We start from the raw sequence: 21,612 nt of genomic DNA, 5'->3' as shown, positions 1-21,612 counted from the left end.
TGGCACTTGGAGTTATTTCCATCTTTTCTCTTTCAGAGCCTAATGAGCTGTGTGAGGGCCCTGTGCTTGGTGATGTCCCATCTCAAGATGCTGCTAATACAGTAGCTAATTATTCCTAACTGAAGAAGTCAAACAGAAGAAAAAGGATCTAGGAAAAAGCAATGGCTGCCGGTAAATATCTCAAGTCTGCAAAGGCTGTAAGAAAATAACTGGGAAGACCTGGTTGCAGGTGTGACTGTGGAGGGGAGAAGCAAAAATGTGTGATCACATCTTGTGTCTGGTGTTTCAGTATCAAGTATATTCAGTTTTCATTTAAGGTGCTGTCCCTTAACTACCCCAACCACTCTACTCCATCGAAGGAAGATCCATAGGTGGACTCAGTCTATTTTGACCATACTAATGATACTTCTCTTTTGGCTTTAGAACCAAAACCTTGGTATTTGCTATTATGAATGGAATTTGTTTGATCTCTTTTTAGTTAGGGAATAATGCATTCTTAAATCTTTTACATTATAAAACATTGCACCTTATGGAAAGCAGTTCTTTCCTTGGGGTGTGTTTGGTTCTCACAGGTTTCAGGGAAGTTCCACAACTGTTTATGTATCATTAAGTTCTATCAGAGTGTTGCAGGGCAATTTATTGAGGTTGGAAGAGGCCTCAGAAGGTCTCTGAACCAGACTCTTGTTTAAAGCAGGGCCAGAGATAGGGTCAGACCAGCTGTTCAGGGCTTTATGAAGTTGAGTCTTGAAAGGTGCCAGGGATGGTGAATGCACAGCCTGTTCTACTTCTTGACTATCCTCATGGTGAAATATTTTTCTCTTTCCCTTGTACCATTTACATCTGTTGAATGTTTCCAATGTCTTTATACTCTATTATACAATACCAAGAACTATTATGAATGATCTAAAGGAGAATCATAATTAAGAAATAAAATAAAGAGTGTTTGTGATACCTCATTCTCACTGAAAGATTTGGTTAAAAATTGTGGTGCATTGGCTTTTGTACTTACAGCATGTTTACTTTCTTGCAGCAGCTGATGGTTTGGGAAGTATAGCTATAGATACCACGCAGCTTAACATGTCAGTCACTGATCCCACAGCTTGGGCTACAGCTATGAATAATTTGGGGATGGTTCCAGTAGGACTAGCAGGACAGCAGCTTGTGACAGGTAAGATTTTTCTTTTTTTATAAGTATCACTTGCACCAGTCATGAGTTCTTCCTGTCCTTTGAAAAATATATGGAATGTTTTCTGAGGATATTATATTTTTATGTTCTGAAAACATCACCTATGATTAATATTGCATACTGTGCATTAGTCTCTTCTTGTAGTAGGTATGTAATCCATATTATATTTTAACCTTGTGAAAAACTAAAACTCTCAGGGGAAATCAAACTTCTAAACCATCAATCTTTATGCTGGGTCAAGACTAGGAGGCAAGTCATGTAAGAGGAACATTTGTTTTTGTTTCTCTGTTCAAGCAGGATGTCTTGAGGTTCTGCCAAGGAATACCCTGGGCTGAGAACTCTTGACTGGAGATTTTGGAGTTGTGTTAATTGGGCAGAAAATCATGAAGCCTGTCCAGTTCATATGCTCAGTTGATATTAGTGAAGTGAAGCTTTCCTGTCAGGTGTGTGCTTATTTACTTTCTGACTGGTTCCATAAAATTGAATGTCAAGAGATTGTTCTTGTTAGACTTTGTCATTTACTTCCCAGTCACAGTTTGGGAGAGTGTTGCAAGGGATCACTTATTTTAACATCCGCAAAAACACTATTTTAAAACTATCAATATTTTACAGATAAAACTGGACATAGCAGACTTTGTTGTCAACAGTGGAGGCCAAATTAGTTGGAAACATTAAAACTTCTTTGCTCCTGTGATGTAGAGAAGAATTATTTATATATGGGTGGGTGCCCTGTAGACACCAGCCACATGCTAGGCATATGACAGACTCCCTCTGGAAGCTGCACTGCCACTTCAGCTTAAGAAGAGCTGTGTAATATCTGTATCAGAGCAGCATCCTGTCATGTCTGCGCCTTTCCATGTAGACATGGATGAAGTGAGCCAGGTCATGATGTAAATCACTCTGCTTGCCTCACCAGGGATGCCTGATGATTAATTTTGGCCAAATATGCCCCCTCCTGACACTGGGAAGTGAGTGGAGCTGTGCCAGTTCACAGCTGACGGTCTGGCTCCGAGTTACCTGTTTTACAGGCTGGTACACTAAGCTGCAAGAAAGCTGATTTATAACGAATCAGTCTCAAGCAGAGAGCTGAGCTGGTGGAGGCTGTGAACTCATTGGTGATCTCTAGCTTTAACCCCATGATCCTGATTAAAAGAAACAAGCAAAGCCATCCACTCCTTGGGATCCAATTCTCTTCAATGTTTCTGTCAATGATCTGGATGCAGAAGCTGAGTCCACACTAAGTTTACTGATGATATGAAATAAAAGAGAAGCTCTTGATTCTCTAGTGGGTAGATTGGCCTAAGAGGGAGTCTGGATAGATTACAGGGCTGGCCAATCACCAACTGTGTGATGTTCAATCAGGACAAGTGCCACATTCTGCACCTGGTACTATGTAATCCTGGATGTATGAGTGGACTGGGAGAGAAGAGGCTGGAATGCTGCCCTGCAGAAAGAATCTGCTGGGTTTTGTTAATGTGAAGCTTAGAATCAGTGAATAATGTGTCCTGGTGCCCAAAAGGGCCAACCTGGTGTGCATTAGGTCTAATGTAACTAACCACTCAAAAGAAGCATTTATCCTACTTTTCTCAGCTTTGGTGCAGCCTCACCATGAGAGCTGTGTGTGGTAAATATGAAAGTATGAGAGTGATGAGTGTGTTCAAGGGAAGGCAACGAACATGATGAAAGGGACTAGAGGGCAAGGCTTGTGAGGAGCAGCTGTGGATACTAGCTTTGCTCAGCTTAGAGAAGAAGAGGCTGAGGAGTTTCTGTCTACAACATCCTAATGAAGGTGAGTGCAGAGGGTGATGCTGATCTCTTCTCTCTGGTGCCCGGTGATAGGATGTGAGGGAACGACATAAAGCTGCATCAGGGCATGTTCAGATTTGTTATTAGGAAGAAGTTCTCTGTGAGGGTGGTCAAGCACTGGAACAAGCTACTCAAGGATGTGGTCATGGCCTGTTGTTCAAGAAGTGTTTCAACAACACTCTTGGGCACATGCTATAATTTGTACCATGTGGAGTTAGGAGCTGGACATGATAATTGTGAGTCTCTTCCAACTCCAAATATTCAATGATATTGAATACAACTTTTTTCCGTTTTCCAGTGGGGATTTGCCTGCAGATGTTGTGCTCAACTTGAACATGATTACCTCCAACCTGAAAATAGTCACATGTCAAAATCAGCTTCTGCTGCTTTCATTTATAATCATCTTAGTTGCATATGCTGTGGAAGTTTGCCCTGCCTTTTTGTCTTGCTCTATTCTGTCTGTTCAGTTTTGGTGTAAATTTTTGTCCTCAGATGTGCTGTGCAATCCCTACATGGCAGCCTCGTCTCAGATGCAGTGCTTCTCCCCACAAGGGAGGATATCCAGCATCTTATACCATTGACAGCCCCCTGCTGTAATTTCCATAATTATGTGTATCACGTATTGTAAAGATGTTGTACAAGTCAGTTCATGTTTGTTCAGCATTTTCAATGTACGAAAGGTGCCATAAGTAATAAATATTAATTACTGAAGTGCTGCCTGATTTCTCTACAGGTGTTGAATAACTTCTTTTCTTTCCTTTCCTATCCTTCTGTTTTTCTTTGTTTTGGACTCCTTTGTATTTTCAAGGTAAATAGGTGCTTTGATGCTTTATTATATTTCCTTAAGATTCATAAGTTTTTGACACATTTTCTTTATGGCAGATCCATAATAGCAAAACTTCAGCTTGCCATGGAATTACTTATAGATTTATTTGCTCTAATATATTTACTGTATCTGTGTTCAGTGAGGATTTGCATCATTGTATTCAACCAAATATCTAACTACTCCCTAGCTATTTCCAGCTTTTTCATTTTTTTGCTACTAAGCCTAGTAATGAAGGCAGCTTTGTCAGCAGTCACATACTGCTTTTGCTACTGTTATCTGTTACATTTCTCTGTGATAAAAATGACACAACCATAGCCCATTGCTGTTTGCCCATGTTTAAAATTTTATGGGTTTTTTTGTTTTGGTTTGGGGGTTTTTTGTTTGGTTGGGTTTTTTTTCTGTTTTCTTCCTAGCCTTGTTGATAGCTACAAAAGCAGTGAGTAGTTTAGATTAATTTTGGAGAGTATGTGATCTTTATGTAGCCTGCCATAGTCTGAAATGTGGTGTATGGTATTCACCTGTGTCCTAACACATGTCTTAGTCCTCTGGTCTATCAGTGCTCAAAGGACTTAGGCATTCATGGACTTTCCTTCCCCAAACCTGATTGCTGTGCAGGGCATTTTTGTCCTCATATGTATAGAGTCCATATGAGCTACTAAGGCTTTTTTCCTCCCAAGCAGTTCTTAGCTTCACTGCTGTGTAACCCGCTGGGATGCCTGCCTTGTAACAGTTATGCTCCCCAGTTTGCAATCTGTGAAACTCTTGTCTAGCTCAAGAGTTTGCTAAAATGACAACTAAAGCTTCTGCAACATCTGGCCAATACTCTTCTCTCAGCCTGGAATGACAGCTCTCTGATCTTGGTAGCTAATCAATTTTAAGCACTACTAACCTTTTAATACTAGTTTAGGTGATATCTGCACTCTGTTTAATTCCTTATCTCCCAGTGCTGTAAAATTGGATTTTTGATCTGGGCAAATGTCAGAACCTTTCATTTATAAAGATGGGTTCCTGTTAATAGTTAAGTAATATCTCTTGTGTGTCAACATATATTATGCTTACACTTATTCAGAAAGCTTATTTTTTCCATGTATTTGGCTGCTGCATTGCATATACACTACTATATGCATTTATAAATTATATATACATAATTCATACAATAAATCGTAGTTTAATAAAACATTAGTTAAAGTGTTAAAGATTAATGTGGAATAGTTATGGGTGAAAAGTATTTTCAGTCTAAATTTCCCCTTTCAGCAGGTTATACTTTCTTTAAAAAAACGTGCCTTTTAGGCTGAATTTTCTCATGGTTGCTTTTAGCCCAGAGGAAAAAAAGATCTGGTAAAGTTGAAGGAAATCTGTTAAACTGCTTTTGAATTATCCAGGCCTTAAAATTGCTGTTTTCTATGCTTTGAGACTGAGAAAAATGGTCAGGTGAGAGAGGAAGGTTAGTTTGTAGTTCATCTTTTTGAGAACTAAATCCTCTTTTTGCACTCAGCAACTCTGATTCAAGCACATCTTTCAAGTGCATTCAAGTCTGCTGTTTTTTTAGATTGTAGGACTAGAAGAAATACTCAGTGACCTAAGCCAACTGAGAATATTTTATTTTGCTTTTACACTGGTACTTTTTAAAGGCAATTTTGACATTCGTAGAGTTAAGGTTCTTGAACTTTCATTTATTTCAGCAAATGCCATCAGGCCACCTGTTTCTTAAGGGAAGGTATCCTGCTGAGAAAATTATTTACTTCTCTGGTTCAGTTCAGTTCTCCTTTCACTAATTAACTAGTGCTCTGAGAAACAGGAAGCAATTTTGAGGCACTTTCCTCCAGATGACCTAAACATTTGTGAGTCAAAAATAGTGTATGTCACAAAGTTCCCCAGCACAAATGGACCTGAAGAGTGGTACACAAGTGGTAATTTATTTAGCCTTTATGTTAAGCTCATGCCCTGTGACGCATATTTGTGCTCTTACAGAGAAAAATAACAAACCACAAGGGCAGACATCCAAGATGAAAGTTACAGGTCTGCCTGGAAGTCAAGGCTATGTCTGAAAACTGATTCCTTCTGCTTATTTACAGAATAATTATTAAGGCACGTTGTTCCATAGGAGTCTGGCCAATATGTCTCAACCTCAAGATACTCAAGATACAAAATAAGATTTTCAGTGACACCCAGTTTTTGTATTTTTTTTCCCTGAAGATAGACTTTGACCACTTGTACAAAATCCTAGTGAAATCAGAGACTAGGAACCTTTGAAGCCTAACATCATGCTTACCAAAAGATATAGAAAAGAACACCATTTTTGTGGCTTCAGGCATGTATTTTTTAGACACTAGAGGTGAAATATTAGGCACTTGCATCAACCTTTCTGTTTTCCATTTGTCTCTGCTTTCCCCACACACTTGTCTTTTGACCTGATTTCACTGAAACATAGGAGCTGTCAGTTCCAATCAGGTCACCTCGCTCAGGATTGTGCTTTTGACAGTGTTGGGTACCAGATACTTCATAGGGAGAGACCCACAAGGCAAATCAGTGCTGAAGTGCTGCTCTTTCCAACATGCTCTCCTCTTGATCATTAATAAATAGAATGAGGTTCCCCAAACTAGAAGTTATCTATCCAAAACAAGTCATAACTCAGGAAAACTTCATTTTTGGAAGCAATACTTGCTACAGTAAGTAGTTATCCTGAAACTGCAACCCCAGATGTATTTTTTGATAACAGAAAGATTTGTGAAATTTTGATCTAGAGACTCCTAAATCTTAAGACACAGGGTTAAATGTCCTTCCCAGAATTTTATTACCTTGAGGCCTAAAATATTCAGACTCTTTTTCATCAGAATGAAGACTGTAACTACAGGCAATCACTATATTCAGAGTCCAGGCATGTTTTATTAATTATTGTTCACTGCCGGTCATTGTATGCTGACTAAATTGTAAACATATTCCTCACTGTTCTGGTTGTGTACCATTTTTGTAACGTTAATGAAGAAAAATCAAATCAAATAGAAAATCAAGATATATTTGATTATATTCAGCAGCTCCGCAATGAAAGACTGTACAGTGCTGAAGGTTTTAGGAAGTCAGCTGGCTGGAGGATTTTCCCAACTCTCGTGGGTATACCTCTTCTTCTGTGGCCTCTCCATTACTGAAGGCTTAGCGCCACTGGTAGCCATCTGGCAGTCTCATTTCACTCTGCTCCTGCTACCCTGTTACCTATTAAAGCTTCCTTTTTCTACACTCCATTGCTTAGCCACTAATCCAATGTGCTGATGAGTCCATAACTTGCAGCGTCCAAGAGAATGCCTAACAAAACACAGCTTCCTTTTCTGTAATTAACACTTAACTCCTGCTACTTCATTATAGTCTATCCACAAAAATTTTGAAGTGAGTCACTTGCATAATGAGCTGAAGATAGTCACTTTTCCAAGGGAAAAAATGCTTGAGGATCTATAATTTGTGACTGAATTTTAGCACTCTCCAGATGTAAGCTTTGGTGTGCACAGGCAGCTGTTTGGGGCACTCCTCAAGCTCAGCTTCCCCCGCCTGCGGAAGCTGCGGACCACAAGAGCTGAAGAGTTCAGCAGCCCCATGGCACAGTAGAATTCAGTGTCCTTTCCCTTGTTCTGAGTGCTGCACTGCCTTGACATCTGGCTGTAAAAAAAGATATCAAAAGTCTTAATAAAATCCACACCTTTCCATAGATTTTACAACCCTGTCAAGGTTACAAGGTATCTTCAGAATGCATCGTTTCACCTCTTACGGCTTCCCAACCTGTTTTATGTGCCATGTTTTGTTAAGAAGTTGGCCTATGATGCAAAAGAAATGTAGTAAGGTATGCTCTGAGAAAAAAAAAAATCTTAATTTTATTTTAATTCTTTTCTATCTTAACATCTTCCCTATAGAAACATTTTAGTCAAGAGGAAAAGATCTATCATTCAAATTATCTGAATGACCCATCAGAATAATTACACTTGTATGAAACATACTCTTAAGGATTAGTGTTGCACTTATACCCAGATAAAACTAGGTATTCTTATTACTGAGACACAGGAGAACAGCAAGGGTGAGAGAGAATAGGTACTGTGGGAATCCCAGTGTGTGGAGCCACTGGGAACATCTTTAAAGTATTATATACTAGTGTAACAAGTAGGTTTTTTTCATTGACCTGAAAAGCGCCTGCAGAGTTAATCACACTTTCTATCATGTGAGTGTTACTCAAGGAGACTTCACTCCAGGGGACATTAAAGTGCTAGGAACAAACACAGTCAGTTTACAACAGAAAAAGGAGAGAAAGATTTGACAGCCAGAGGAAATGTGGCAGAAACTCTTGAGTGCCTTTTGACACGCTATCAGGGTTAAGTGTGCCTCTTAGGTCATTCAAGTACCTCCTCTATATTAGACCTTAATTGAGGCCAGGGATGAAGATAATGATTAAAATCTGCTCAGTGCTTGAAGAGAAACAGTACTTTTTAACATGGTATGAAGGGCTGAACGTCCCAAATAAACAAGATCCAGAGCCCTATCCAGAGCAGGGCTGCATAGAGGGAAGTGCTAAGTGCAAAGCTTGTGTTGAATGCAGAGTGGGGGTTTATTTAGGAGTGTAGTATCTCCCTTTCTGCTGTTATGCTTCTATCCAAGCCAGTTAACAGTTTAGGAAAACAGATGATTACTATTTGGCATACTCTTCTTAATAGTCTCAAAATACTGGAGTAAATTTATGATGCAAGCCATATTGTTTGGATGTTTTGGCGTTTTGTTTTAGGGTAAATTCTTGGCTGTTGGTAATTATACACTAATAATCTGTTTGGCATGTTCTTATTTGATGTTACAGTAAAGTAACATGAGGAAATATTTTATTTTTGAAGAAGTTTTCCCCATCTTTTATCTTGCTTTGGAAAGCCTCCATTCCTATTATATTCCATGTATTTGTTTATTCTAGAGCAGAAAGCCCATGAGTAACTATGAGCATCCCACTGCATAAAGTAAGCCAAGAGGCTGTTGGGAATCATTTGCTACTGACTGTTTACTTCTGTTGGAGTATTGCTTTGTCTGCAGCACTTTTCCTTCCAAGGATCCCAGGTTCCTTGGCCAACACGAGGAGCCCAGTGTAACCTGGGTGACATACAGTTTGCTGATGGAAAAATTGAGTTATTGTGGATAGAAATCAATAGGAAAAGCAGATTGACCATTTTAACTAACCAAAGGCAAGATATGAATAGTGGGTTCCATAAATTCAGGGGTGAAAAAGGCTGGTTAATGGCAGGCTGCTCGAAGGTGAGCTGCTGAACACAGTCCTGGTGTCTAGGTGGCAAAGGGAAGGCGGTGCTACCTGCATTCCTCAGGCCAAAGCTGTTTGCAGGTTCTGCAGATGGTCCACAGAAGATGGGCACAACAGTCCCAAGAGGACTGTTAGCTCAGTGTGCTCTCAGGAGGGTGCAGATGGCACTGCCTGGGGCAGTCCCAGAGCAAAACTTCTTGGGAGGGGTAGGCTTGAATATGAATGGATCCCAAGACAGCCTCCCCAAATCAAGGCTATAAAATCCTTTGTTCTTCCCTAGTCAGGCTCTCTCCATGCCTGCATGAGTTAGATTGATGCTTAGAGCTTGGCCCCCAGAGAGCAAGCATGAGAAGTTAATTTCGATGTTTTAGCTTGAGGAGAAGTGTATAAGCATAGTTTCCTTTCTGCCACCTGTGCTTCAAATGCCCTATGCTTATAGCATGAGAACTGGGTCTCACAAAGAGCATGAAGATGCACATTCGGTTCAAGGCAGGAGTCTCTCTGTGAAATATGAGCAGAACCGATCAGTGTGGAAAAATGTCTTTTGATGGTCTGTACTGAAAAAGAAAGTTGGGTTTCAGTTAGCCTAATCGCTGGGTATGTGAGGGAGTTTGTAACAGAATACTTCATTAATGTTGTCTTCGGCCAGATAAACAATGGATTTGCCACACCTTCCTGTGCCCTGGTGGTGACAGATGATGTTCGTGACAGCAGCTCTGAGTAATGTCTCTGTAAGGGGAAGCAGCTGGCCGCTGGAGTAGTTCTGTTAGTGGACTTGGAGGTGAAAGATAATTATGCTTAATACATACAATATGCTCTAACATGCTGTAGTATAGATTTAGATTGTATTCTGCCCAAATATAAAAGTTATTCTGTTAGTGTAGCTTCAGAAATTTAATAGCTCTATTCACAAACAAGAACAGCTTTATCTGTCTTTCCTGGTTTTGCACATTTCTTATTCCAATTACTCTTTTCCTAAAAAATTATTTTCATGGCTCTAGCAGCTTTTCCTTTATAGGTAATCTCCTCCTCCTGACCACAATGCCTACAGTATTTAGTAATTATTTGTTATTTCCATTCAGGAAAGGCTTAGAGATACAGAGCTCTAGTAAGTTAAACAATGCCTGAATCCTTAGGAGTCAATCCTGGCCCAAATTGCACATGGTCTATTTTCTTTCACTTAGATAAACCAGGTAGGTAAGGGATTGCATGGAAACAATGGGATAATACTGATTGGCATGAAAAGCAGCAGTGATTATGGAGTTTCCTGCCTGTTATGTAGATTTTTATAGGTATCTTGGCACAGCAGTAATATGGTGCTAAGTGAAAAAGCAGTTTTAACTCTATCTGATATTCTGAGTCAGACACTGAAGGACAGGAAAACTATTGTGCACATTAGAAACAGGCAGACAATTCCTACCTTCTCTTCCTCTTTGACTATGCTGCTGTGATATTTAGAGAAGGATTTGGAAAAGGGAAGGGAGAGAGCTTTGCAGCATTTAGAGAAGACAGCGCTGTGGGGAGAAGGTGCAGATGTGCTTAATGTCACCTTTTTTGCAAAGATCTAGAAACACAAGCTGTGTTGCAGAAAAGAGTTGTCCAGACTGCACTGAAGGGAGGGGGCAATTTGTATGCTTGCCCAACACTTTTTCTTCTTTCTGACACAATTGTATTTCAAGTGGTTCATTTCCCTAGCAATAAGTGTGGAATATTATAAGTGACTGCAGTGTTAAAGTTTTACCTTATTTTGGGCTGCAGCTGTCAAATGTATTTATCCCTTCTGTTGGAAATCTCCTGTTTCAGATCTTCATCTATACTTGGACTTGCATGACTTAGACCTTTCCAAGAATAGTCACTGAAACCTTTTTTCTGTCCCCTTTTGGTAACAATTTTGGCACTTTATTTAAGCATGTTTAATTGAAGCATTTTTGCAAGATCACAGATTATCTTAAACTTTATCTGCTATAATAGGCAGTACTATAAATTAATTAAGTATTCATTAAAATAGCAATAAATTCACCAAAACAAGAGGACAAGAAAAAGTGACTAGATTTTGTTGTCTGTTAATTCACACTAAATGTGTATAAACCCAAACACAGTGCTGCTGTCCTTTAATGTAATAAACGTCACAGCATCCTTTTCTTTCTTCATTTTGTTTTTAATACTTCTGTAACCTCCTAGGTCTTAGGCAAAGGCCATAGGCTGTGGACAGAGGGAGCTCAGAAGCTGCACCTGGATTTCAGGGCTGTATGCATGTAGCAGGGATTGGGAGGAATCTGCAGCTGAGAAGCTGAGTAGCTGAATTTAGTGAACTGCTTATTATAAATATTGTGGGTCCCTTTATGTTATTAGCCAAAATTCTGTATACAAAAAGAAAATCAAGTACGAGTTTTTTCTCACTATTCACCACCCTCTGTAAAGCAAGATTTCTCTTCCAGTTTTTCCTACATATGTTGCCTTTTAACTTTGTGTCCTTTTGTTCTGCTCTGTCTAATTACCTAAAGTAGATAATCAAGCTTGATTTTATAACAAACCATAGCTGGCTCAGGCTTGTCATGACTGATTTGTTGACTCCCAAGACTAAAGCCTTTCAGCCTCAAGACTAAGATCATTTCTGGCTGCAATTCAGGGTATTAATTCTGAACTTTATATCTAAATATGGTTTGGAACATGTGTCCTGTGGTTTCCCTTCAAAAAAAGAAAACTGACCACGTTTCTGTTGGGGTTTTTTTTCCGGGGGGGGGGGGGGGTGGCTTTTTTTTTGTTTTGGGTTTTTTTGCGGTTTTTTTTTAGTGTTTTTTTTGTTGTTGTTGTTTGTTTTTTTGGGTTGGGTTGGGTTGGGTTTTTTTTGGTGTGGGGGTTTGGTGGTGGTGTTTGAGTGGAATTTAAACTGGAACTAAGATAAAACTACTCCAAACCATCTGATTCTGCAGAAGCAGGCTTGCATGTAACCATCATTACAAAGGTTGAAGGTAAGGGGGCTATTATATATTAATAGAAATTACTAGTAGAGGGCCTTCAAAGCAAACATACATCTCCATCAAGGATCCCAACACGTATTTCCCTATAACTTCAGCACCACCTGATGGGGTGGCGTGTGTCCCTACACATGTGCATGCCTTCAAAATGTAAAGGTGTGATGCTAAGGAAACAGATGATAGCTAATGACTCATACACACCATTTGGTGTCCCTGAGGGACTGCCTCTCTTCCATTGTTTTACTTCTGCAACTGAGCTCATCAGGGACATGAGAGCTAAGGATCCTTCCAACTATTCATACAGGGATTTGAGGCCCTGAGTTCTCCATGGAGGGCTTTTTTACCACAGCTCTTTTAGCAAACAGTTGTGTTCCTACCTCCCTACTTTCTCATTCCCCCAATCTTTGTTTTCCCTCAACAAAGCAGTGTCATAGATTTGAATGCAATCTCTGGAATGCTACAGATGCTTACTAATGGCCATGAAGGTCTCAGCTTCCTCAAGTGTAATGGAGGGATTCCCTTGTTCTCAGGATCATGTAACAGAAACATTATCACACATCTGCATGTTCTAGCCACTCTTCCTGGGTACTGTCATTCTCCCTTATGAATGCTAACTGGCATCAGGTTATGAATCTAGTGGCATTTTTTCAGAGTTTTCTTGTTAGGATTCAAAGACAGTTTGAGGGTTTAGGTATTTCCTAGGTTGTTTGCCTTATTTTCATTCAATTATTTCACATTTTCCAGTGCAGAATAGCATCTGGCCTCTGTGGGCCGTGTTGTGTGAGAGCTGCATCTCGCTAGACTGGATTACATGACCTATTATTTGTTGTTCTTCCAAGATTTGTTTCATCTATAGCCTTGAGAAACACTCTTTAATGCCTCATCCACATACGTATATAGTAAGCATGAACTAAAGATGTCCTCTGGCAGATTTTTTTATTCTTCATCATGTTTTTATGATCAAAAGATGACAATCTGTCATAGTTTTCTTTTGCAGTTCTGTTATAGATTGAAAAATATCAATAAAGTACACAATACTGGATGGCTGCATAAAAACAGAATTTACAGGTCTGTAAGTTCTTTGTGCTCTGCAAACTCATTTTGGCATTTAAAGGGCAACAAACCTGTTTTTTGCTCTGGCATCAGTAAAAGACAGTAGTAAGATGTCAGGCAAATATTGTTGTTTTAGCCTTGATTGTCCCCCCTGGAGTTTCAGAGATGAACATAGAGAAGAGAGTGATCCCAGGGTGAGGTGGAGAGAGCCTCTCCATCAATAATATAGACCAGAACAGGAGCCAGTTTCCCTATTCCATTTGTAGAGGTTTGCAGAGCCAGCAGGAATAAGAGGTTGTAATTTTTTTCTCTCTTGTGTTAGTAAAATAAAGGAAAATGAATCTGACCGTAAAAGACAGTCATCTGTCTTTTAGATTAGAAAACCTGTGAAAGAAGCAAAAAAAAAAAAAAGTTCTTTTCATCACATATGATTAACCCCTTCATTTAAAGCCTAGGTCCACTCACAACATGTGCTGCTTTGACCTCAGAGACTGTGCTAATAACAAACCAACCTTTGTGAGTGCAAAGATGAGGAGGAGAGGCAGGGTCTCAGCAAACTCCTCTGACACAGATTTGCTCACAGAGCAAGGAAGCAAGGGGTGTGCATTTCTAGGAGCAGGCATTACCTCTGCCTGCCTTTTGTACAAACCAAGATTTGTGTGTAAAGCTCATATTGCTTCTTGGACCAACTCATGTAGCTAGAAAAACATGCACCAGCCCTCTCTTTGTCTGAGGCAACCAGGAGACTGAAACTTTAATTATAGTAGACAGTAAAAAGGTGAAAATCAAAGGAAGGAGTAGTTTTTTGCAGTACGCTATAATTTTCCCCCCTTTATTAATCTTTTTATCTGACATAGGCTTAGCTGTCTATTCCTTTACAGAATAATCACAGAGTCACTTTGCTTTAAATATTCTCTTTCTTTTACAGGTGCCAACCAGGTTTTTTGCCTACCTATTTGTACTTCTCTTAGTGCTCCCTATTTGTACTTGTCTTGAAAGTTCACTGCTTCTCAGACCTGTACATGGACTTATCTTTTTTTTCCTGACTATACTGACCCATAAGCCTTGTCCTGCTTTTGCCTTCAGACCATTACCACTACAGTAATTTTATTACAAATGTGCGACATTATCTTTGAAGTAGCCCTCCAAATCCACACCCACAGGATAATGGTCAATTTATGGCTGTAAGGAGAAGATCCCTTGTGTAAAAGGCACAGTCATCTTCTAAGGGCAAAGCAAAAATTTGAGCTAGATTTTATACACAGAAGACTTCTTTATTTCTTTATTCTTGCCCTATGCCTCTTAGCCATTAATCTCTCCTATGGAAACTTGTCAAATACTTTTGGAAATTGAAACAAATATGCTACTTCCATTCTTATTTTTCTTATCATTTATAAACACAGTGTCTAAAAAAAAAAGCCCAGCTTCTCTTCCCATGCTCTGTATCTTCTAAATCCCTTTTGCCTCATTCAAAATGGACTGCTGTTCCATTTCAGTCTGACACATTTTTCATCTTGTCCCTTTTGCAACAGTTTTCTAGTCAATGGCTTTTGTGAAATTTTCATGTGGTGAAGCTCTTCAATGTTTTAAACATGTCTGAAAATCTCATCCTTGTCAGTAAATGTCTTGGCTGTTGCCTGTATGCAGAACCACTCAAGAATATAACAACGTCTTTTCTAATGGGACTTAACTAAAATGAGACTGTTCTAAGTTGCTTCTCTAGTTCCCAGTAATTTTTCCACCAAGTCAGAATTTGAGATTTAATTCCTTTTTGTTGATGGTGTTTAATAAGATGGTGTTTCATAAGGTGGCTTCTTCATAGTACATGGTTCTGCCTCCTGTTTCTGGGTGCACAAAAGGAATGACAAGTGAAAGGCCCATGATGGCAGTAGATTCCTGCCATAGCTTTTGAAAAGAGATAAAAATCTCCTTCAGGGGATGCAGAAATTGCTGCAGGTGGGACAAATCACTCTGCAAAATCTTCCAGCTTTTCCATATGAGGAGATTAAAGGCTCCTGTCTGAGATGCTGTGGTTAGATGTTTTGGTGTGGGTGATATGAATCTTTCTGAATCTATAGAGAGGGGCCAGATTGGTGTTATCTTCATTTCATCTGAAAGTGATTTCTACAATAAAGCTGCTGCTTTTTTCTCAGGGAACAAAGAAATCCCTCACAAAAAACCTCATCATTCCCTGATATTAGATTAGACCCAAGATGAAAGTAGATTTTTGCTTCAGAACTAGAATTGAATTACAGAAAGAGTTCCTGGATTGTGTCATCTCTGAGTTGTCATGTTGTTGCAGAACAGGGGAAGACAGAGAGAAAAAATCAATTTTCCTGGGATCAGCCTTGCTTTGTTGAGTTTAGATTATATCAGCCTTTGAATTAGGAATGTTGCTGTGGCATTTATGCCCTTGCAAGCTGTTGTGTTCATGGAAAACTGCAGAAACTGGGCTGAGAAACAGACGGAGGTGGGCAGAGGGTGGGAGAGGTTCCTCTCTCTCCCAAGGATTCCTGCTGGACCTGTATGACAAAGCCAGAGGGAATGGATACAGGCGTGTGGGAGAAAGCTGGGCTGCCAAATCCAGGCCACAGTGGCTCCTGAGAAGTTGTCTTGAAGGCCCATGAGCTTACTTTGAAAGGCTGTCATGAGAGACTTGCCTACACAGCATCTAGGTAGCAACTTTCTGGTTTTAAAGCTTTTTTTTTAATATATTTTGTTAATTGAAAAGTTGCAAATGATTGCACTTTGCATGTTGGCAGTGTTGTAGAATGAATGTTTTGTGAGCATGGATAAGCTGAATGTGACTTTAGATGTACACTCTGATGCCACTTCTCCACTAATTACGTTTACAATTTAGAGCTGTCTGTAAGGTGGAGGAGCCTACTGTGCTGATATTCACTGACAGAAAAAGTTTTCAAATCACCTTACCAGCCAGATGTTCTAAATGAGAATTTGACAGTTGGTCCATAAATCAAGCCAAGCATTTCATTATTGTTCTCTTAGGTGCCTCTTGCATTCAAGCCTGTTTAGCTAAACACATACATTTACTTAAGATGAACTGTAAAAATGACATCTGGAGATCTTTTCTCTGAAAGAAAATGCCAAAGGGTCTTACACAAGGATCAAGCACATTTTATGAACCGTGGCTGGGATTTTGGAATTCAAGCTGAATAAATGTGCTTTCAGCTTTTGAGGGGATCAAGGGCCAGTATTATTTAAATGTTCTTTTTACTTTCATAGCACTCTGCAGGGAATGTGCTCTCACCGAAGAGTTCTTACATTTCTTATTCCATAATGAGTTTCTGTTTTCATGCTAGCCACCTGGGACCCTGGCACAGTCCTGGTAGTAGCAGTGTAGTCACACTGGTGGAGCTGGATACAAAGTGCAGTCCAAAATATTTATTTTAGAGTATACTGCTTTACAGTAGATTGCCATCAAAGGAGAATATCAAATAAGAAGTTGATGGGTGGTTTACCTTTTTATCTTTACTTGCATTAGCCATCTCTTTTTCATCCCCCCACCTTTTTTTTTTTTTTTTTGAGATCTATGAGTTTCTTTTTATCTTGAAGAGGCTTTTTTTCCCCTGCCTTTTTTTATTTTTTTCTTAGAAAATCCTTCTAATAAGTTGTGGTTTGCTGACCTTCAGAATCAGTGTTACTATGCATTTTAGCTTTGCTGAGTATCAGTTTGGTCACTTTGCTTTTTCACATGCAGTTCACAACATGACAGAGAATTCTGCTGAAATTTAACAAGCCCTAGGGAAAAAGAATCAGTCAAGTGCAGTCAGATTTATAAAGTGGCAGATAAAGTGGGAAGGATTTTCCATTACTTCTGCCACATTGGATGTTTTTTTGATGGATGGGCTATGTCTCATCCATCAAATATGATGAGACAATGGATTTGGAATGACGTCAGCTCATGTTTGGAGGGGTACTGTGACCATGACTGTTCATGATAACATAAGACCTGTAATCTGGATATGTTGGCAAAAGTGGAGGCAAAATTATTACACATGAATTCCTGGCCTAGTACCATAGTTATTTTGTGATTTAGTTCTCAGGAACACAACTTGTTTCATAATGTGAGACTGGCATTTAATCTGAGAAACCTGACTGTTTTGAGAATTATACAAGGCAGCATGGAGCTGTTTAATGTTTAAGTGACAACAAAACATAAAGATGTTGGCCATAATTCTATCTGAAGTAGTATACTTTCCTGTGAAGCTCAGACAAGTATGTTCTTGATTTAAATATCTGGAACTACAGTACATGGTGTGAAACATAAATCCTCTCAGTGCTGGAACCCAGAGACCAAAGGAGCCAGTTGGAAACCTCTCTGAGCAGCAAATTTACTGGCTGAGTTAAAAGTCCTTATGCTAGGCTTAGAAAGGACCTTTCTTAACCTTGTCCTTCTGTCCCATTTCAGCAGTACAAATAAGCCATAAAGCTGCCTAAAATGTCAAAGGCCAAAAATTCACTGGCGTGGCAAAGGTGGTTAAGAGCTGGCATTACGCAGAGCAGAGCACGGGACCGTGGCCCAGGAGCAGCCTTTGTGTAGTACCACAGCCCCACAAAACTGTCCTGTGGCCCCTTCAGCACAAGGCAAAGGACAAAGCAGCCACTGGCAGTCCCAGGTGCTAAAATCCTCGTCTCTGGGCTCCCCTGAATACAGCTGTAGTACAGCCAAGAACACAGCCCACAGAGCTAATCAGTTCAGCTGGTGTGAAAATCCCGAGAAAATCTCCTGGCTCAACCAGCCAAACCACATGGGCTGCCTACAGATTTTAAGCCATCCAACCCATGCCAACCAAGCTGATGGGATAGCCAGTCACTGTCCCTTCTTTCCTTGCCCACCACTATCTCCCTATGTGCCCTTTGCTGGGCCCATTTTAGAACAGCAGGGAGAGCTGAGCTTCTTCTGATGGAGAGGAGGGCAAGGGAGGGATGGGTGATATCGTCAGCTCTGACACTTTCTCTCTTTCACCCTGGAGCAGATGCAAAATGCTGCTATCTGCTGGCCCTCACTTACTGCTTAAAAAGCTGGTTTTTGCCTCCCTAGTAAAACTTGGGGTTAGGTGGGGAGCTGAGAGCTGGTTCAGAGTGGATTAGAATGTATCCTGGTCATGATGTATCTGCTGTAGTCTGAAAAGTTGGTTTCTCTTCAAAGCTCCTGCAGAGTGGAGATGTTGCAAATGAAAGGGTCAGCAAGTGAACAAAGCCAAACTTTCTGAACTTTGCAAACTTCTCCTAGAATTGGCATGAAAGATGTTTTTTTCCCATAAATGGAGAGACAAGAATAGCAAGACTTGGGGGAAATTCTGCTTGCTGGCATTGTTGTTTTCTGTGTTCTGTTGCTGGAAAAATCACAGGCAGAGCGTATGAGGCAAGACCCAATTAGCTGCTTCAGACCTGACAGGCTTTTAGGCTGCTCAGACAATCTTCTGATTTAACCACTATGATCTTAGCAAGTGTCACAAGGTTAGATTTGTCCTCACCAGCTAAACTGGAAACCTCACAGACCGAAGGCAAAGAAAGTAGAAGGCAACTTTAGGTTTCAAGTCATAAAAAGCTGAAACAAATCATTTCAAGTGTTAACAATAGCTGAGACCTTTCTGCTTTAACTCTTTCCTTGCTTGTTAGGCAGAGGCACAAGCATAATCCAGGACATTTGTGGAAGATGTAATCCTTTGTGATTTCAGCTATTAAAGCCAAAAATAGACCTAGTTTTCAGAGTATGAGCGAATATAATTTTATTCAAAGGCATAATTTGCCTGAATTTCAGGTAGAGTTTAAAGAGAATGGCAAATGTTACTGCCCCAATGCAAAGGCTTTTCAATTCTGAAATATTACATCCTCCCTCAGAAGTCTGGAGGGACTACAGCTGCTGAGGCACATCAGTTTTTTTTAAATAATGAAATAAAAAAAACCAAGGACTTTTCTCTGGCTCCATTTGTGCAGCAATTGAATTGTTCGGACTAAAATTTTCCAGAGTATTTCAGCCTCAGGCAGATATTCGATGTGTAAAAATTTCAGTCCAAACTGTTAATGATTGGCAAAGCTAAAAGCAACTGACAACAGGGTGTTGTAATAGGAAGTGTCAGACAATTTTAATAATAGATGACCCTGCCTCCTGTTCCATCACTTTGAACACTTTTGTTGTCTAAGGTGTGTGATGTATTTCTCTGTGTGGTTTTTGTCTGCATTTCTTTCTTTCTTTCTTTCTTTCTTTCTTTCTTTCTTTCTTTCTTTCTTTCTTTCTTTCTTTCTTTCTTTCTTTCTTTCTTTCTTTCTTTCTTTCTTTCTTTCTTTCTTTCTTTCTTTCTTTCCTTTCTTTCCTTTCTTTCCTTTCTTTCTTTCTTTCTTTCTCTTTCTTTCTTTCTTTCTTTCTTTCCTTTCTTTCTTTCTTTCTTTCTTTCTTTCTTTCTTTCTTTCTTTCTTTCTTTCTTTCTTTCTTTCTTTCTTTCTTTCTTTCTTTCTTTCTTTCTTTCTTTCTTTCTTTCTTTCTTTCATCTCTGATAAGATCTTCATTCAGTTAAGTTTTATGTAACATCAGAATAACTCTTTTTGCAATTAGGAAGAGTTTCCACCTACCTGTTCTTCATTTATAATCTCTTCATTTATGTCACTAAATGCTTCTCAGTTTTGTATCATGTAACAGTCCACAGTGTCTGTCCACCTCCCCCCTCTATAAAATTCATGAGCTCTGTAATGCTCCTACACCACTGTCTCTTCTCCCCAGTGAGCAATCCAAGGCTTTTTCAGCCGTGGTTCTTCTAAGCCACTTTATAATGTTCCTGATGATACTCATTGTCCTGGTTTTGCTGTGCTTTTATGTTCCTTGGAGAGGATGGAGTGAGTAATACAGAGCATGGCATGTCCGGTGAGAGTCTGGGTTTTCTAAGAGGCTTGCAGTAATTTTCCCATACCTTTTTTTTCTTACCCCTCCTGCAGGCTCATCTTCAATTGGCTTCCCTGACCCCTTCAGTGCCCAGTGCCACAGTGCCAGGTCTTTACTGCATGAGTCATTGCAGAGAGTCTCTCTCTGCAAAGACACTCATTTGGGATTTGGTAGCACTGACATCCTTGTGCTCTGCTTTCTTCCTTGTCTTTGGTTCCTCTAAAATCCCTTTTATATATAAATATATATTTTTTCAGGCAATTTTAGATCTAGGTCTGTTGGATGTTTTGCTGTAACATTAATCCCTCTCTTTTCAATACAATTATTAACATTACGTGAAATCACACCACTCAGGTGGAAAGTGTTTGTTAGTTCCTCTTCTTGAATTTCCATCTCTTTGGCCAGCTTCTGACCTGTATCAACATGACAAGACCTTGTCTCTCACTTTATGCCTGCACAGTTTCCTTGACAGCCTCTTGGGAAGGACTTTGGCAAAGATTTTTTTTTCAGTCTTAAATAATTACCCACTATTTATTGAGCATTGCTCAATTATGCTGCATTTTTTGTACACAGAATTTCAAATACAACTACACCTTTATCCCCAACACATTTGCATGCTGCAAGTGTCTTTATGTTATTTTTATATTAATTCACTACCAGAGATTGTAGTTGTACACCTTGTAAAACAAGGCTTAACAAAGCCAGTGAAGGAGGTTTAGGTTGGGGTTTCTTTTTCATATTTGAAAAAATATGCTAGGGATATATTAAGAGCAATACTATCATATATCCTTGAACTGACAACCAACACTGCCAATTTTTATCTTGAAACTTACTTCTACAGTTGACTTACGAACCTCTGAAAAAAAAAAAATTTAATAAAGCTATTGACAGAACCCTGGCTGTGGAAATGTATAGGATGGGGCAAAAGAAGCATCTTAATGTAGGTAACATATTCTAGCTCACAGTTGTTACAAAGAAATTCATTTTCACTTAGAAATGGGATACAGAATAATTATAATTTGAAGGAAAGTCTGTCTGACATAATTTTGCTTTATTTAAATTTGTAAAAAACTAGATACTTGAAATAATGAACATATCTTCTGTTCTTGGTGTTTGCAAACCTTGCTTGACAGTATTGTTAAAGACTGTCACATATAGAGTAGTGTTCTGATGGTAAATTGTAAATACCAAGAAGGGCAATTCCATTTCTGAATGGTGGGGTTGATTGTGTGTGAGTGTGAAATTGCTACACTTAGTTCACTGCTCTGCAATATTAGCAGCTGAACCTTCAGCGCAGGCTGCCAGAAATTACAGATGAAATTTTCTAGCAGCAAGAATTTTAAATCACAAGTTTTGCACACAACGACTACCATAATCTAAATTAAAATGTGATTTGCACAGGAGATACAAAACCTGGATTTTTCCTTAATTGAGTGAAAGTTCAGCTAATTCTGTGCACACTGTCTCAGTCTGCTTCCTCTAGTATGCTATTCATTTTTAAAAGTTCCTGATTTCTTTTCAGACAAGATTTTTTCCTGTTAAACTAAGTAATGAAATATGGCATTGTAAAAATGTTGCCAAGACTGC

General features: G+C 39.3%; 1 protein-coding gene across 8 annotated transcripts in view; it reads left to right on the top strand.

The window, feature by feature from the left end:
• ENOX1 (ecto-NOX disulfide-thiol exchanger 1) overlaps window positions 1-21,612 on the top strand; it is a 357,261-nt gene that overhangs the window by 222,230 nt on the left and 113,419 nt on the right. For all 8 annotated transcript variants that reach the window (XM_064714384.1, XM_064714364.1, XM_064714402.1 and 5 more), the window contains 2 exons: window positions 37-171; window positions 1,031-1,168. In XM_064714384.1, coding sequence (XP_064570454.1) covers window positions 162-171; window positions 1,031-1,168 — 148 coding nt within the window. In that variant the 5' untranslated portion in view covers window positions 37-161. The remainder of the gene's footprint in view (window positions 1-36; window positions 172-1,030; window positions 1,169-21,612) is intronic.

Source organism: Zonotrichia leucophrys, chromosome 1, assembly GCF_028769735.1.
Source record: "Zonotrichia leucophrys gambelii isolate GWCS_2022_RI chromosome 1, RI_Zleu_2.0, whole genome shotgun sequence".
NCBI classification, from domain to species: Eukaryota; Metazoa; Chordata; class Aves; order Passeriformes; family Passerellidae; genus Zonotrichia; species Zonotrichia leucophrys.
The sequence above is the reverse complement of the archived record's forward strand: the minus strand, read 5'-3'. Positions and strand labels throughout refer to the sequence as shown.